Here is a 17,933-nt window from a genome sequence, read left to right on the forward strand (position 1 = left end):
TGTACATAACTACATTTTTCTAGGGGTAGGGTCCATAGCATTCAACAGATTTTTAAATTTTAAGAACTACTATGTAGAATGATGTTTATTTAAAGAAAATACATACTGAAATAATGTATTTCCTAAAGATTAACTTTAAAATCTATTATAAAGCACACTATGAAGCTACTCTTTATTCCTGAAAATATAACTTACTGCTGCAAGCTTCTTTACTGCCACAGTTGTGTTATTTACGTAGCCTTTATATACAACTCCAAATCCTCCCTCTCCCATTTTATTACCACCAACAGAAATGGGTCGTTCATCAAAGTTATTTGTGACGTTCTTCAATTCATAAAATGAAAAACTGTGAAAACCTATAATGTCAAAATAAGAAAAACATGTTTAAATTTTAAAAATTCCTTTTAATAATTCTAATATTTTCTCATTTGAAGATTTCACATGTATGTAAATATTTATGATTTTGAATTAAACAAGACGGGAGAATATAAAACCATTTCTAAAATACAAATTATAAGTTTTTCTTGAGAATTCTGTTTGGTGATCCTACCCTCTGAACACTGTAGTCACCCACCCAAAATTCTAGTCACACATTTGAGTGGGTCTAGTCTACCTACCCAAAACTCTAGTCACATATTTTATTTTAAAAAGTGACCCTTCCAAGTTATGTAAATATTTACTTATTTTTTTTTTCATAGCTTCTCTGGTTGTTTGCATGTCCTATTGCCTCTAATCACTGATTAACACAATGAAGATGGTTCTTAATATATCAGGAGGAAAAAACTCACAAAAGAGCTATTGCCAGTGTGCCTGTGATTGCTGCACAAACAAAAGAACAAAAGCTTTCTTTTAAAGCACTGCTAGTCTTAATGACAAATCCACTAGTAGAAAGCACTGAAAATGTTACTTACGTGTATCACTAACTTCTAAACTTTTATTTTCTGGACTTGAGGAGTCAGGTGGCATATAGCTTTGTTCAAGATTCTGCAGAGATGTCATCAATGTCCTGTCTTTGTCATAGAAAGGCATTGGTTTTTGTTGAACTGTTACAGCTTCTTTAGAAGGTAGTGTATTAGCAGTTTTGGGAACAGCATCTAACAAATGAAGTAAGACACAAGTGGTTTTTCAGTAATAAAAAGTGGTTGTGAAAAAGTTAAACTAGAAACTTGGTTCATTTAATATCATTCCAGTTTCTACAGGTTGGTCTCATATTCTCACAGCACACACAAGAAGCTACCTAGTAAGAATCTGTAAGTTATAATGAATATGGGTAAAGAGAGTAAGGCAGTGTTTTCAAACAGTGATCCATGAGCCACCTGAAGCACTTATTTAAGAATATAGACCTTAAACCCAATTCCAGAATTCTGAATACATAGATTTGGAACAGACCCTAGGAATCTACATGTTTAACCAGAACCTAACTGATTCTTATGCATGATAAAGGTTGAGATCCACTAGTGTGAAAGGCATCAAAGGAAGAAAAGAAAGGTTATAAGGAAGGCAACTAGACACTAACACATCAGAATACAATTTTTTAAAATTATGATCATAGAGTCCCATCAGGGTAGAAGTTGAAGATGAAAAAAAGCAAGAACTCAAAAGAATAATTACTTTCTCACAGCCTAAGGCAGATGTGTGAAGTCTTTCCTTCTAAACTTCCTATTGGCACAAAACTATCTGACTCTTACGAAGCTTCTATCACCTTAGTAGCAGGGTCCACAGTGTCCTTTGTCGGTACTGCTTTTTAAAGAGTTGAGGAGTGCTGAAAGAAAGAAAGGGACTCTCAAATGTAAACTTCATCTACCATGTGGAAAAAGTAAGAGTAAGAAGAAACATTTCTATTTTGGCCATTTGTCTTTCCACCCTAATTGTGGACACCCTGGTCACAATCAGTTTACCTGGTAGCAAAAGACTCGCAGGAGCAAAAAATTCATTTTGGATTAAAAGATCCACAAGATCACCAACTGTGCAATTTGTGGTGCCCCAGTCAAACAGTAATTCAGAAGTGGGACTTTTTCCAGTTTGAAGTAACGCTTCAAATCTCCTTAAAAGTAAGTAACAAAGAAACAAAATTAGTCTATTGTCTTGTCTTAGTCCATTTTGTGCTGCAATAATAGAATACCACAGACAGGGTAATTTATAAACAATAGTTAATTTGGCTCACGGTTCTGGAGGCTGGGAAGTCCAAGATCGAGAGGCTGCATCTGGTTAGGGCCTTCTTGCTACATCATCTCATGGTAGAAGGGCAGAAGGGCAAAGAGCATGCACATGTGCATGTGAGAGAGAAAGAAAAGAGAGAGAGAGAGAGAGAGAAGGAAAAATAGGGCCTAATTTACCTTTTAATCAGAAACCCACTCCCAAGATAACTAACACACTCCTGCCATGACGACATTAATCCACTCATAAGGGCAGAGCCCTCATGACCAACTGCCCTTTAAAGGTCCCACCTCTCAACCCTGTTGCAGTGGGTATATTAAGTTTCTAACACATGAACTTGAACTTTTGGGGACACATTCAAACAATAGCATTTATAAACTGAGGTCATATGAAAACAGGTGTTGATCTCCCCTGCCCCTGTTTTGCCTACAGCATCTCCTACAACATTAAAGAAATGGGACAACAAGAGAACCAGCAAGAATTACAAAGAGACAGGAAAAATAGGAGGAAAAAAGATGCCAAAGATGATGATAATAATCTACTGGGTACTTACGGGGTATTTAATTAGTGGGTTACAGGATGTACACACATGAGCATGTTCAAAGATGTTATGATTATCATATGAATTTACTAGTGAAAAAGCGAGGCTTGGAGAGGTAGAGTAACAAGCCCATAGCCACACAGCCAATATGATGTATCCAAGTTGAGGTCCAAATTCAGATCTCATTTGACATAAGAGTGTATTCTCAATCTACTTAGCTATATTACTTCCCACATAACTTAGGACTCTGATAGCTATATAATTTTTAATAAATCTGCCTGCTTAATGAAAGAAACAGAATACATGAAAACTTAGGAAATTATTCCTTCAATCTTAACTGTAATTCAATTAAATTGAAAAAAAATCACAAAGTCGGCTTTCATCCCATTTCTTTCCATTCCATTTCTTCAAAATTAAAAATGTTTTGAAAAGTTAACATTTAAAAATTTAACCAATATTGTTTTTTTCTTTTTCCTCTAAAGATTTTAAAAAATTTCAAACTTACAGAAAAGTTGAAAAAATGATAGAATGAACAACCATTCACCTAGATTCACCAATTGAATAACTGATAAAATTGTGCCATATCTGGGCTCTTGTGCATGCTCTCTTTCAACCTATGTCTGTGGGAGTGTATTTTAGAATACGGGCCAGATGTCATAGAATGAGTCTAACAGCCTAGATATATCTGACTACTTTCTCATGATTAAATTCCGATGAAACATTTTGGTAGAAATACTACATAGGTATAATGTGCCCTTCCCATTGTATCATATCCAGGGGTACATATTGGCATTTTGTACCATTATTATTGGTGCTAAAATTTGATCCCATGGTGAAGGAAGTGTACTTCAGATTTCCTCATTAAAAATGTACCCTTCCCTTTCATACTTCACAAGTAATTTGTGTACAATACTTTTTATCTATCTATTGAGGGAGTCTTGCTCTGTCACTCAGGCTGGAGTGCAGTGGCATGATCATGGCTCACTGCAGCCTTCACTTCCTGGGCTCAGGTGATCCTCTCACCTCAACCTCCCAAGGAGCCGGGACTACAGGCGTGCACTACTACGCCCAGCTAATTTTTTGTAGAAATGGGATTTTACCATGTTGCCCAGGCTGGTCTTGAACTCCTGGGCTCAAGCAATCTGCCCACCTCGGCCTCCTCAAGTGTTAGGATGACAGGCATGAGCCACTGTGCCCAGCCTATAATACTTTAAAATCTTGTGCATATCTTGCTCATATGCATGAGAACAACCACCATTCACCTTATGCTTTTAGGTTCAGTGATGAGCTTGCAAGAATCAGTTACTCACTGGTGGTTACAAACAGGTATTTTTCTCATTCTACCCATTCTTTTCACAATTATTTGCAGGTATTATTCTGTAAAGAAGAGCTTTTCCTGTCACAGGAGTGAGTCTTGAAAAAAGGAAAAAAAAAAAAAAAAGAGCTTTATCTTCCTGACACCACTGCCCCAATTATCTTCCGTAAGTTTTTAACAGTAATATTAAAAAATTATCTTTAAACATTGGCTTAACACAGTTTAAACTTAAGCTTCTTTCAAGTAATTTAACATGTTCGCTTTTCTTATGAGAAACATTTCGGCAAGGGAGCCAAGGCTATTAGGTTCTTTCCGAGGTTAATGCTGAAAATAACAAAGAGTTTTCTTTTCCTTTTGCTACCAAAGAAACCTTTTGACATCGGTTTTAAATGCAATGACTGACAAAAATAAAATCTGCATGCATATTTTACACTAAATCGAGCAGAGATGACTAAAGAGGAAAAATTGAAATTATCTGATGATAGCACTGAGAAATCCTGAATTTAAGAATTCTGTTCACAGAAGTGTACACTTGTAAGCAACAACTTTAAAGTGTCAAATTGAAAAACTCCCAAAATACACTGTTAGAGCGCATTAGAGATTCACACACTTTGAAGTTTAAGCTCTAGATTTTTACTAGACATTCTTATAACATTCTTATTTTCCTTCAATCTGGAAATGAGAAGTGTGAGGCAGACTGAACTTCACTTGGCTTGCCAAACTGGGAACCACAGCAAAGGTGGGAATATTGATTCTAACTCAAAAAGCTTATTTGAGAGATCACAATATTAGCCCTATTGACATATGGGAGAAAGAAGACAAAACTGCAAAAGCAACAACCAAAAAGAGGTTACTTACTACCAATGTCTCCTCCACAGTATAGAGGTTTACTTTCTAAACTGCCACATTAGACAGTACTTATACCAATTAATCATTCCATATTGTGATGTAAGAATTTAAAAATACAAAGAATTTTATGCGTTACCTTATGTGAAACTGATTGTATCTATCATCACCAGATGGTTTTTTAATAGCTACAGCTAACTTCTTCCATCCTTCTTGAGGATCAATAAAATCTGACAGCTTCCTAATCAGTCCAACATTGAGGCAGCGCACATATGTTGACGGTGTTATGGGTTTGTTCATCTTCTATTCCTAAAATATGGAAAAATCTCATTAAAATTTTATAGTACTTTTAGAGATGACATCTGTAAGCTTCTACATCACACTTTGCTATATCATATGAAATGCCAGCAACTGATTACACCATAATAAAGAAACATTCCAAAGTCAAGTCATTGATACCCTAAGATGAAACTAAAATTGTAATTCATTTGTCCAATTATCCTCTAGATATCCTTCCTTTTTCCACCTATTAATAGCAATCAAAATCGGAGGACTTTTTTCTGACATTGATATTTTCCAAGTATAATTTATAGAAAGGGGCAAAACACTTACCAGAGCAATTCTTTTTAACAGTAATATCAATAAACTATCAGAATTAGCATATTCAGAAATCAAATCTATTAATAAAAGCATTTACCTTTCAATTTAATATATGTTGCTCAATCAGTACTCATTTACGATTAAAAATTTATGCAACGTTCTTTGGTAGAAGAAAAAAAAAGTACTGAAATGAATTGTGTAGCATTAACAGATATAGTCCACCCACCCACTGTTCACATAGCTTGCTTTTCCTTGACCTCTGCACATTTTCTGAGTCCATGAGATCTGCCTGACCACAATTCATTTGCTACTATGCCAAAACCTGTGTTTCTCCACTTCAGCCACTCTCTAGACAGAATCTTTATTTCTGCAGTCCCCCTTTTCTTCTGCTACTCCACCCTGGAGAGTTGCAGCCAGGGATAAATCTAACAATTTTACTTGTACACCAGAGTTGCTGATGTGAATACACATTTTTTTCTTTTTTTTTTTGAGGCAGAGTCTTGCTCTGTCGCCCGGACTGGAGTGCAGTGGCCGGATCTCAGCTCACTGCAAGCTCCGCCTCCCGGGTTTACCCCATTCTCCTGCCTCAGCCTCCGGAGTAGCTGGGACTACAGGCGCCCGCCACCTCACCCGGCTAGTTTTTGTATTTTTAGTAGAGACGGGGTTTCACCGTGTTAGATGGTCTCGATCTCCTGACCTCGTGATCCGCCCGTCTCGGCCTCCCAAAGTGCTGGGATTACAGGCTTGAGCCACCGCGCCCGGCCCCATGAATACAAATTTATGGTAACCCCCTTTCCACATTAATGGCCTAACACTGCCATTAATCCTTCCACTTGTCTTCTCTCATTGTCCTTAGTGACTATTTCATATCTTTACTTCTTTCTATGTGGATTTTATTTGTTCTGCGTGTACCTCATTCTCAATAGGAAATGATCTTTCCTTCCAATTAAGACAAATAGACTCAGATATTCTTATGTCACTTATTTTTGCTTCCCTATATATATTTTAAAAATACAGTTTTAGAGTAAACAATGTGTTCATGTGGAACAACATTCTAAAACTATCAAAAAGAGTAAAAACGAAAACCTTCTCTGTATCATATGCTTCTATGTTAGTATCCACTTCCTCTCTTTGTACTTCTTTGACCACATCTAAATAGGTCTAGCTGCCCTTCACCTAATTATCTTTCATCATTGCACAATGTATTTGTAATCATATATTTATTTGTTTACTTGTTTACTGTCTCCCATATTAGATTTTAAGATCCATGAGTTCAGGGCCATGCTAATTTTATTCATGAATATATAGCTAGTGACTTGCATACTGTAGATAATGGTGTTGTTCAGTATTTATTTTAGGAACAACTAAATTATTTCCCAGTACAGTTTTATCATCTCTGTTTTACAAAGGTGGTAAGTGAAAGATCCAGGACTTACACTTATGTCTGACTCCAAAATTCATGCCATACAACTCTGCTTTTATAACACAATGCATTGTTCATGCCATTCTCCTTTTCAGAAAGACTATTCCTTTCCTTTCATTCGTGAATGGAAATATTTATGTCAGTCTTTGTACTAACAAATGGGAGCACAGAGAAGAGAAAATCTTTGTTTCCAAGCTGTTCAGTATACCACGGGATACAAACAGTGACAGGGAGTGATAAAAGCTGCAAGAGTGTTATGGGGCCCAGAAAAGGGGCATCAAGCTGAGGCAATCTGGAGAGGGATATCAAGACAGATTTGCCTGGAATATGAGGTTGGAAGGATGAACGAAAGGGAATGAGAATAAGCCCAAAAGAAAATTCCAGGCAGAGGGAATAGCATGGGAAAAGGTGGGAGCACGTGCGTCTCAGGCAAAGAGCTTGCTATGGCTGGACCATAGGATGCCTGTGATTAAGTGAGAAGAGATGAGGGTGGAAAGGTAGCAAGGCCAGATCATCATGTACTTCATATGCTAAGACAAAGAGTTTGAACTTATAAACTAAAAGTTACAGGAGAGCTACTTCAGGATTTTTAGGAGGGATGTTAAATAATCTTATATGGTTAAGTGGATTCCTCTGGATAAAAATTAAAGGGATGCATATTGAGGCAAGAAAATTAGTTTGAAAACTTCTGCAATAATCCAGGTAAGCAGAAATGAGAGCTTGGAAAAAGTATAGGGTAGGGGAATGGAGAAGTAAAACATCAAAACATTTAGGAGGCCAAATCAAAACAATTTCACTAGAGATGAACAATTAGAAGAAAGGGAGATAGAACAAAGATGGTTTTTTTTGTTTGTTTGTTTTTGGTTTTTTTTGACTCATGTTAAATGTGAAATATCTACCTTTGGCACCATCTAGGGGCCTTCATACCAAGTACTTATATATGCGGTCTAGAGCTTAGGAGAGAGGTTTCAGCAAAGAATGCTCACTATGTAAGTATTCTTGTATATAAGGGATTTTCAAAAAGTTCATGGAAAATGCATATCATGCAAAAACCATGCATGGATTTCAAATTTTTTTTTGCAAAACATATTTCCAAAATAAACCCACACTAACTTATCATTCATGTCTAAACAGGATCTAGTTTGAGGCACTAAGAAGAATAAGACAGTTTGAAAAGAACCTCTACCACAGCAACATGAATTCTGCTAAAAGTGAAGCAAGAACAAACACCACATTTATGTGGAGGTTGGTTGGAAGAATGGTGAAATCACTGATGCTTTATTGATGGGGATGATGCCCCCAAGAAAATCAGCAGCATACAAATCAGTAACTCATTTTAAGGGATGAGATGATGTTGAAGATGAAGCCTGCTGCAGCAGACCATCCACATCAATTTTTGAGGAAAACATTCACCTGGTTCGTGCCCTAAATGAAGAGTACCTATAACTAACAGCAGAACCAACAGCGAACACCATAGACAACTAATTCAGCCTATACAATTCTGACTGAAAATGAAAGTTGAGCAAACTTTCCACTTGATGGCTGCCCAAACTGTTGCACCCAGATCAGCTGCAGATGACAGCAGAGCTTTCAATGGAAATTTTAAACAAGTGGGATTAAGATCCTAAAGCATTTCCTCAAAAAATTGTAACAGGAGATGAAACATGACTTTACAAGTATGATCAAAGCAATGGATCCCCCAGAATGGCAGCGGTCCAATCAAAGCAAATGCAGACAGTCAAAAGCAAGGGCATGACGCAGCTTTTTGGGATGCTCAAGGTACTTTTGCTTGCTGACTTTCTGGAGGGAAAAAGAATGGTAACATCTGCTTATTAGAGAGTGTTTTTGAGAAACAGTAGCTTTTCTAAGTGTTTCTAAACTAAAGCTTTTCTGCTAAAGCTTTAGTCAAATGTTTAGCAGAAAAACGCCTGGGAAAGCTTCACCATAGAGTCCTTCTCCATCACAACAATGCCCCTCTTCTTTTCTCTCATCAAACAAGGGCAATTCTGTGAGCACCAACTGGAAATCATCAGGCATCCACTTTACAGTCCTGATTTGTCTCCTTCTGACTTCATTTTGTTTCCTAATCTTGAAAAATCTTCATAGGGCACCCATTTTTCTTCAGTTAATAATGTAAAAAGACTTTATTGACATGGTTAAATTCCCAGGACTCTCAGTTTTTTAGGGATGGCCCAAATGGCTGGTGTTATCACTTACAAAAGTGCCTTGAACTTCATGGAGCTTATGTTCAGAAATAAAGTTTACAGTTTTTTGTTTTTTGAGTCTCGCTCTGTCATCCAGGTTATAGTGCGGTGATGCAATCTTTGCTTACTGCAACCTCTGCCTCCCAGGTTTAAGTGATTCTCCTGCCTCAGCCTCCCAAGTAGCTGGGATTACAGGTATGCACCACAACACCCAGCTAATTTTTGTATTTTTGGTAGAGATGGGGTTTTGCCATGTTGGCCAGGCTGGTCTTGAACTCCTGACCTCAGGTGATCTGCCCACCTTGGCCTCCCAAAGTGCTGAGATTACAGGGATGAGCCATAGCGCTGAGTCAAAGTTTACATTTTTTATCTTTTAATTCAATTTTTCCACAAACTTTTTGAAATGCCCTCATACAAATTAAGAGCATATACATATATATGGTTGAAACAACAATAAAATGAGGTTGCCTATTAGGAATGCTTAGAATGGAAAGGAATGATGTGAAAGAAGAATTTTAAAAAATACTGCTTAGTCATGAAGGCAAGAAAAAAAACCAGGACAGCAGCATACCAGAGACTTCTAGAAAAGGTGGCAGGTTGGTACAAAAGACTCAGAGAGGTCAAACAGATACTGATGGAGATGTTAGACTCTGAAATCAGAAGGCCATTGGTGACTTGGGAACAGCTATAGTGAAAAAGTGAGTGAATGGCAAAAGCAGATTTTCCAAGAAGTCTCATTATGAAGGGAAGGAGAAAGAGAGAGGAGTGTGAGCAGAGGGAAAACAGGGGTGGAAGGGTAGGGAGAGAGAGGGAGGAGAGCATGCAAGAGAATAGCAGTTTTCAAATTTGGTCTCAGGACTTTTTACCCTCTTAAAAACGATTGTAAACCCCAAAGGGCTTTTGTTTATGTTGGTTATATCTACCAATATTTACCATATTAAATTGATGCTGAGAAATTTAAAAATTACTTATTGATTCATTTAAAATAATAAATATACACGTTAGCATATATATTTTAATAAAAATAACTACCTTTTCCTCAAAAACAGAAGAGTAACATTGTTTTAAGGTTTTGCTTAATAACATTGTTTTAAGGTTTTAACTTAATAGAAGAGAGCCAAATTCTTACATTTGCTTCTGCACTCAACCCACTGCAGTATATTGTTTTGGTTGATGTATACGAAGAAAATCCAGCTTCACACAGACATATAGTTACAAAGAAAGGTGTATTTTAATAGCCTTTTCACAAAGTAGTAGATATTTCTCTTTGATACTACACTAAAATTGGAAAGAAATAACTTCCTAAAGGTAAGCTGCAATGTGGAATCTGAAGCTGTATAAATTAACTTGGAACATTAAAATCCATTGCACTCTGAATGAATCTTTTAACTATACATGATTTTGACCTTACAAATCTCCTGAAAGAGCATTAGGGACTCCCACCAGACTTTGAGAACTGCTGGTGTTAAGGGTTTAAGACTTAAGTTGTTTGGCAATACAAATGGGACAATGAATAGCATACAGGTGAAGAAATCAGCCTTGAAGAGAGAGAAGTCTCTTTTGAATCTAGAAAGAAGGAAGCAGAGGTTTAAATACAGATATATTTGAAGGGAGAAGAGTTCCCATATACTGTTATTTTTTTCTGTGAAACAGGAAGTGAAGTCATCTAGGGCCAGGTAAAAGAATACCCCAGGTATCTTAAAGGCCCCCTGGTAAATGCCTATTATTCCTTCAAGCCCAATTCAAAAGGCACTGTTAGCTTCCCCTGATTGTCATGTCTTTTGCTCCAAAATGTCACCTAATCATTCTTCTGTTCTAATAATTATTATGTTTTACTGTTTATGTAAGTGCTTTCTCTGTTAGATGGGTGCTCTCCTGGCTGGGACCCAACCAAATTCACCTCAGCAATGACTCACGACATTTGTGTTGAATGAAAGGCTGAGGATTTTTAAATTTTAATTAAGAAATTGTATCTAGGTTACCCATAGACTCTGCAGTTGCTCTCTTCAAGTTATTTTTCCTTATTAAGATTTCTCTCCACTCTAAGGTACAACATGATTGACAAAGCTAGAAAAGATAGAACTTAGTAGTCTTATAAACTAGAGCTAAATACAAGGAACTGAGGAAAAAACCCAGACCATCTAAAGGCCAGGGATAAATTTGGTAGCTCTCCTGCACCCAGGCTTCCAGCAGAGGTGATGAGTGTAGGGATACTAGGAAAAAGGCCTTCTGCCAACTCTTCCAGACATGTGCCCAGAAGTTCAAAATCCCAGAAATTAAAATTTTACTGTAAATGTACATTCATATACCACTCCCAACCACATACTTACAAGAACATAAGCCAAAATATTAACAGTGGTTATCCCTTGGTGATGACTTTTATGATAGTTTTGTTTTTGTTTTGCTTTTCTGAATTTTCAATAATGAAAACACACTGTGCAAAAAAACCTTAAAAGTGTCATCTCTTTCAAACTGTTCAAGATTTACCTTAGTACACTTAGGATTAATACAGGAGGATTTGCTTACAAATAAATAATTAAATACCTTCATGACTGTTTCGTCTTACCACTAACTCTCATAGTAAAGAAAACCCATTCATATTTTCAAATAAGACAACTCAGACAAGTATAAAAGGTGGGGTGGTGATTGAGAAATATATTAAAATCAGCACCTGCTTATGGAATCCAATGCCTTCCCAAACAAAGTACTGTGTCCAAAACAGGAGGGCAAAAGATTCTTGTCAAATGTGTTAATAAAGTTTTAAGACTGCTTCATTAGCACTTTGATCAGAGGAAAAGATTGTGCAGCGGTGGAGGGAAGATGAACTTTGAGGTTGCACAGGCCTAAGTTCTAACCAAAGCCAACTGTGACCAGAGTTTGTAATTACATTTCTCTGGCCCTTGCCTTTCTTTATCTGAAAAACAGAGATAGTAATACCTAAGAATTGCTGTAAGAATTAAAATCAACACATGCAAAGGGCCAAATCTTGTCACATAATAGGTGGTCAAAAAAAAAGGGGCAATTATTATTTTCTGGCAGAAATTATTCTTATATCACATTTTTTTTTTTTTAAAGATATGTGCCCAATTGTATTTAGGTTCAATTTCCAGAACAGTAATGAGGATCTACTGAAAGGGTATAAATAACAAGTCTGAGAAAATAACTAAGTTTTTGAGACGGTGGCAGTCTTATTTGATCAACCACGGTACTTTTAATATATTTATATCCTTTCTAAAATACACTATTTACTTCCATATATTCTTAGCAAAATATGCTGTATAACCATTAATCTTTATTTTTAGATACTTTAACATCATCATTATGAACAAAAGCTGGTGAGGCCTTCCAGAGCTATTAAATTAGATAGGACTGCCTATTACAAATTGGGATATGTGCTGGTGTACCATAAATTAAACATAACACATCTTTCTTGAACATTGATCCAACACAACAGTAAGTAATTGAAAATGCTTTGCATATATTTAAGAAACAAAATATAATACCATTGACTCACCAAATATTTACTGAGTGTCTACTATGTGCTAGATACTGCTCCAGGCCCCTGGAGATGAAGCATTAGGAAAATTAGAGAAAACACAAACAAACAAACAAACAAAAACCTGAACTCATGGAGTTTATATTCTAATGGAGGAAGGAAGGCAATCAGTAAATAAATAAACTCTATAATATGTTAGATGGTGCCAAGTGAAGTGAAAGAACAAAACGAAACAGAGAAAGGGTTGCAATTATAAATAGGGTAGTCAGAGGAAGCCTCAATAAGAAGGTGTCATTTGATTAAAGATCAAAAAGAAGGAGAAAGCCAGCCAGTGGACTATCTGGGAAAAGTTTGCGGACAAAACGCAAACGTAAATGCAAAGGTTGGAAATGGGCCCACTGGGCAACAGCAAGGACATGGTGAGACTGCATAGGAGGGAACAGGCAAGTAGCAGATGAGGTTAGAAAGGCAAAGGGGCCAGGTCTCCAAGGGCCTTAGAGTGTTTGCATTGACTTTGTTTATCCTCTGGGTGAGATGTAGAGGCTGGTAGTTTTGAGAAAAGAAAGACATGCTCTATACTCATGTCTTAGAAGGATACTGGGGCTGCTGGGAATAAAGGATGTTGGAGTAAGGACAGAAGCAAGAAAGAGGCATCTAGGAGAGCCTACCAATAAGCCAGGTGGGAGGGGCTGGAGGCTGGGACCAGGGTGGTAGCAAGCAAGTGCAGAAGTCCTAGGATTCTGAGGTGGAGCCAACAGAAAGCTATGTGCTGATGTGGAGAGTGAGAAGACAGCACCAAGGTTTTTGGCGTAACCAAGTTTCCCGATATTTACTGAGATGCAGAAGGCTGCGGAAGGAGCATGTTCGGCCTGGAATATCAGAAGCTCAGTTTGGAGACGTAGAAGGCAAACTTCAAATGAACGCTTTGCACGAAAACAGAAGAAATTTGAACTTCCTGATAGCCCTCTTCAAGGACCACTCCAAGAAAGGGAAAGGCAGATTTTAATATCCTGTGCTTACAAGGGACCTTGGGCAGTTACGTTTTTGAAGCACTAATAGCGCCGTTTCTTTCCATTCTAAATGCTCAAAGTGCTTTCTCGCTTTCCCAGGATTTGCTTTTTTTTTTTTCTTTTGAGACGTCGTTTCCCTCTGTTGCCCAGGCTGGAGTGTAGTGGTGCGATCTTCGCTCACTGCAAGCTCCGCTTCCCGGATTCAAGCGATTCTCCTGCCTCAGCCCCTGGAGTAGCTGGGATTACGGGCGCCCGCCACCATGTCAGCTAATTTTTTTATCTTAGTAGAGACGGGGTTTCACCATGTTGGCTAGGCTGGTCTCGAACTCCTGACCTCAAGTGATCCGCCCGCCTCGGCTTCCCAAAGTGCTGGGATTACAGGCATGAGCCACCGCACCTGGACAGGGTTTGCTTTTATCCCTTTGTCTCTCTCTGGCTTCCAAGCTGACAGGTACACTTTTTCCCCCATCTGCGAATGTACTCATCTGATCCCATAAGCCCCCTCCACTTTCTAATTCCCTGGAAGCTTGGAGGCCGGAGAAACAAGCGAATTACAATCGTGTGGAGGCTCCGCGAGCTGTCGGAGCCACACGCATCTGTCAGGTGCTGGCCTGACTTCCTGGTTCTGGGGAAAAGTTACTTCATTTCGCAATCGGGCTCACGGAACCCAGGGCCTGGGAGGTGAGAAACTTGAGGTCCGACTGCGCCCCAGAACAGCTGAGTGACGTCCCTCCAAGCCTCAGGCTCTTTCTCAGGGCCGACGAACTTCTTGATTCCCGGGACCTACCTAAGTCTTTCTCCTGGAGTAAGCTCTGTCCACGGAACCCACTTCCTCTCTAACTTTTCTCACGGATGATAGAGATTTCCGTTCCGCAACCTACCACAGCAACCCTGGGGCAGAGGTGCCAAGGCCTGGAAGCGGACCTCGGACGACCTGTGACCGAGGCATGAAGGCGGGGAATGCCTTACCTGCCCGGGGGCGGGTTGCTGAAGCCGGCGACAGAAGAACCAGCCGAACTAGGAAGCGCCGTGGAAGGGCGGGGCCAACCCGGCAGGCCCCGCCCCATTTCCCCGATGGCTTCATCTTGGCGCCTTCAGGCGGCTCCACAAAGTGAGAAACTCCACGTCTTGCGTAGGGCTCGTCTTTACGTGGGCGCCTGCCCCTTTAATTACGCCAGTGTCGGTGGCTGAAACACTTAAGGCTTCCGGGCATGCGCACAGCGTTGTGCAAATGAATGCTTTCCACTGAACCGAGGTAGATCGGGTCGAGCTTCTTGCGCGATGGTGGGCTTGTATGCGGGGGGGTGACGAGGTTGGCATTGAGGATCCATACCCTTTGCCCCCAAAGAAAGGTGACGTGGGCTAGTGTCGCGCCTTTGGACAGGCAGTTAGGGGAGGGAGAAGAAACAGGTAGAGTTGCTGGCCTTGTCGGGGACACTTTTGGACGTGCTGGAGGGCAGCGACGCCCTGGTTCTGCGAAGTTAAGTAGCTTCTGCAGGACTGGGTTCAGTATTTCTAATACCTTCTCAGGATCCCTCTTCAGCCAACGAATTCCTCAACCACGGGCCAAGCAAACTACTCCCCGCCGGCCCCCCCACTCCGCCCCCGGCACCCCGCTCCACACTGTCATGAGCAGTCTCTGTTGAATGGGAACACTGCACCTTCAGGCTTAACGCCATGTGGGCTCCTTTGCTGCCCTCCAGTTTGGTTCCACTCTTTTACCAGAATGCTGGAATTACATTCTCCCCAAGTTTCCCTACCTGTTTCACTTGCTTAGAATGTCTATCTTCCTCCATTTTTCTGGGAGAAAGAAAAGATCATTATTCTTTCAGAGCCAATCCCTACAGCTATGTTCTTGACCATGCTGTTTTGTTTTTCAGCTCCTCTAACTGTTACTCAGTCGGATACATCCTGCTCATTTCCATCAGAATCATCTTACTAAAACCTGTTTTGGGATTGTGTCCCTTTTCTATTCAAACACTAACAGCCATCCATTGACCACCCAATAGATTCTAAGTCCTTGTCAGGGCATTCAACATCTTCCATAATCTGGTACGAACTCAGCTGCATTTTCCAGCACAGTACTCTCCCTGCCTCCCCATCCCCACTGCTCTGTATCTGGACTGTTTGTTTTTCTCTCACACATTGCATGTTTTGTTTGTACATTACTTGTGAGGTCTCTGCCTCATTTCTGTCTCTTGAACTATTGGAGGACTTAGATGGCCACTTCTTGCATTATGCCTCTCCTAATTGTCTTCCACTTCACTCCTACAGCACTTATTTTGTACTAGTTTTTTCATTTATTTAACAATAGTATTTATTGCAGACCTACCATGTGCTTGACACTGTTCAAAATGTGGGATCATCAGTAGTAAATAAGGCAGACAAGCTTACTCCTCACATGGAACTAACATTCTCTTTGGAGGAGAAAGACAATAAATAATAAAGAAAAACTTTACCTAGAACTGCTATGCAGAAAATTAAATAGGGTTTTGTGTGCTAGGCGTGGTGGCTCACACTTGTAATCCCAGCACTTTGGGAGGCCGGGGCGGGTGGATCATGAGGTCAGGAGTTTGAGATCAGCCTGGCCAATATGGTGAAAACCCGTCTCTACTAAAAAAATACAAAAATTAGTCAGGCGTGGTGGCGCGTCCCTGTAGTCCCAGCTACTCCGGAGGCTGAGACAGGACAATCGCTTGAACTTGGGAGGCAGAGGTTGCAGTGAGCCACTGCACTCCAGTCCGGTGACAGAGTGAGACTTTGTCTAAAAAAAAAAATCACTTGCAGGTTCCGGTAGATTATTGGCCAGGAAAAACTTCTCTGAGGGCATGAATCCTAAAAGATGCAGCTATATGGTTGGGGAGGGAACAATTTAGCCAACAGGAACAGTTAGCACAAAAGTACTGAAGAAGGCCAGAGTAGCTGGAGTATAGTGGGTAACGAGGTAAAGGTACAAAAAAATTTGGAAAATAAACAGGGTCCCTAATCTTAGACGTCCTTGGAAGCCAGGGTAAGTAATTTGGATTGTATTGCAAATGTGATTAGAGGGTTTTAAACTGGATTGTGATATGATTTAATTTACCTTTTAAGACACCATTCTGGCTGGTTTGTGGGCTAGTTGTAGAAGCAGGAGTTAGGGGCCTTCACAACAACTAAAAGTTTTTGGAATGGAGGTATTAAAGTAGGTGTGATGAAGGACAGTGGGAGTGATAAAAATCAGATGCTTAAGGTTAATGCAGTTTTTGGAGATGAGAAAGTCAAAGTTATGACCATGACAGTGAATGACCAAGATGAAGTAGAGGTGTGAGGTTGAGGTTGAGATTGAGGGCTTGAGGGTCCAAGACATTGAATGGATGATCCATATAGATGATCATGAAAATCATGTTGCATAAGAAGGTAGTGAGCCAGAGATCAGTGAATGAAGCAGAGTTGTCTGGGGATCCGAGAGAGGATGACAGCAGATGGTAAAGCCCAATGGCAGGCTCTTCAAAAGAATTGGTTTTTTGGAGGTAGTAGAGGAAGAAATGGCTTGCAAGGAACAGTGGCAAACATAGAACAGTATTTACAGCCTCCAGGTCCTAAGGTAGGTGGGTGGGAAAGAAAAAATAGCCCTCACTTGAGAGGACTAAGGAAGAAGCAGCCTGAAAAAATAGCCAGCTTTCAATTAGGGCAAGAAAGTGAGGGAACTGTACAGGAAATTAAGTAATTAAGGAAAATAAATATAATATTTTCCTTAGGAAATTAGGATATGGAGAATTTGTTGTGATTTCTCTATGGCATGATTGAAAGGATTGAGAAGGGATGTGATTTGCTAAATTGGTTCAGAATAGTAGAATACATTATAGATATGAGATGATGGTCCAGATGATGATAAATTACTTGGAGAATGTGGGTAAACACAGAACTCAGTAGTATGGGGCCCCTGGGCAATTTATCTTTCCTGCAACTCCATATGGTATGGTAGCCATGGGTTCGTGTGAAAAGTGAGAGATCAGAGTACTATTCTCTTGCGTAGTGTTCCCAGGAAGCTCTGTAAGGGTTTCTTCCGTCTGATGCCAATGATATAGTTAGAACTTTCCTCAGGGTCAACCTCGAAAGCTTCTATTTGTCCTAATGGGGGCATTAGAGAAGGCCCAGGACTGACTTAATCCTACCTTGAAATATAATCAAATCACAAATTTGTATTTATAACTTCATTTATCCATCAGTTTTCCTATTGTCTTCTTGTCACCTCTCCTGTCACTAACCATTAATAATATGAGAAAACTTAGCTACATATTCTCTGGAATTAGCTGGAGATTTTAGGCTCCAGGAATGGAATTTGGACAAATCTTTGTTTTA

The 17,933-nt window shown here is 39.5% G+C and overlaps 2 protein-coding genes across 2 annotated transcripts in view; one reads left to right on the plus strand and one right to left on the minus strand.

Annotated features, from left to right (window-relative positions):
* The window catches only part of IRAK4 (interleukin-1 receptor-associated kinase 4), a 40,043-nt gene extending 25,433 nt beyond the window's left edge, over window positions 1-14,610 (minus strand). The window contains exons 1-6 of the mRNA XM_011936112.1: window positions 14,562-14,610; window positions 12,601-12,648; window positions 4,999-5,168; window positions 1,899-2,044; window positions 912-1,094; window positions 170-356 (exon numbers count right to left, since the gene is read on the minus strand). Of these exons, the coding sequence (XP_011791502.1) occupies window positions 170-356; window positions 912-1,094; window positions 1,899-2,044; window positions 4,999-5,159 (677 nt within the window). The 5' untranslated portion in view covers window positions 5,160-5,168; window positions 12,601-12,648; window positions 14,562-14,610. The remainder of the gene's footprint in view (window positions 1-169; window positions 357-911; window positions 1,095-1,898; window positions 2,045-4,998; window positions 5,169-12,600; window positions 12,649-14,561) is intronic.
* Window positions 14,611-14,759: 149 nt separating this feature from the next.
* PUS7L (pseudouridylate synthase 7 homolog (S. cerevisiae)-like) overlaps window positions 14,760-17,933 on the plus strand; it is a 30,696-nt gene continuing 27,522 nt past the window's right edge. The window contains 1 exon segment of the mRNA XM_011936078.1: window positions 14,760-14,847. The gene's annotated coding sequence lies outside the window, so the exon portion shown is untranslated.

Source organism: Colobus angolensis, unplaced genomic scaffold, assembly GCF_000951035.1.
Source record: "Colobus angolensis palliatus isolate OR3802 unplaced genomic scaffold, Cang.pa_1.0 Scaffold150, whole genome shotgun sequence".
Classification (NCBI taxonomy): domain Eukaryota; kingdom Metazoa; phylum Chordata; class Mammalia; order Primates; family Cercopithecidae; genus Colobus; species Colobus angolensis.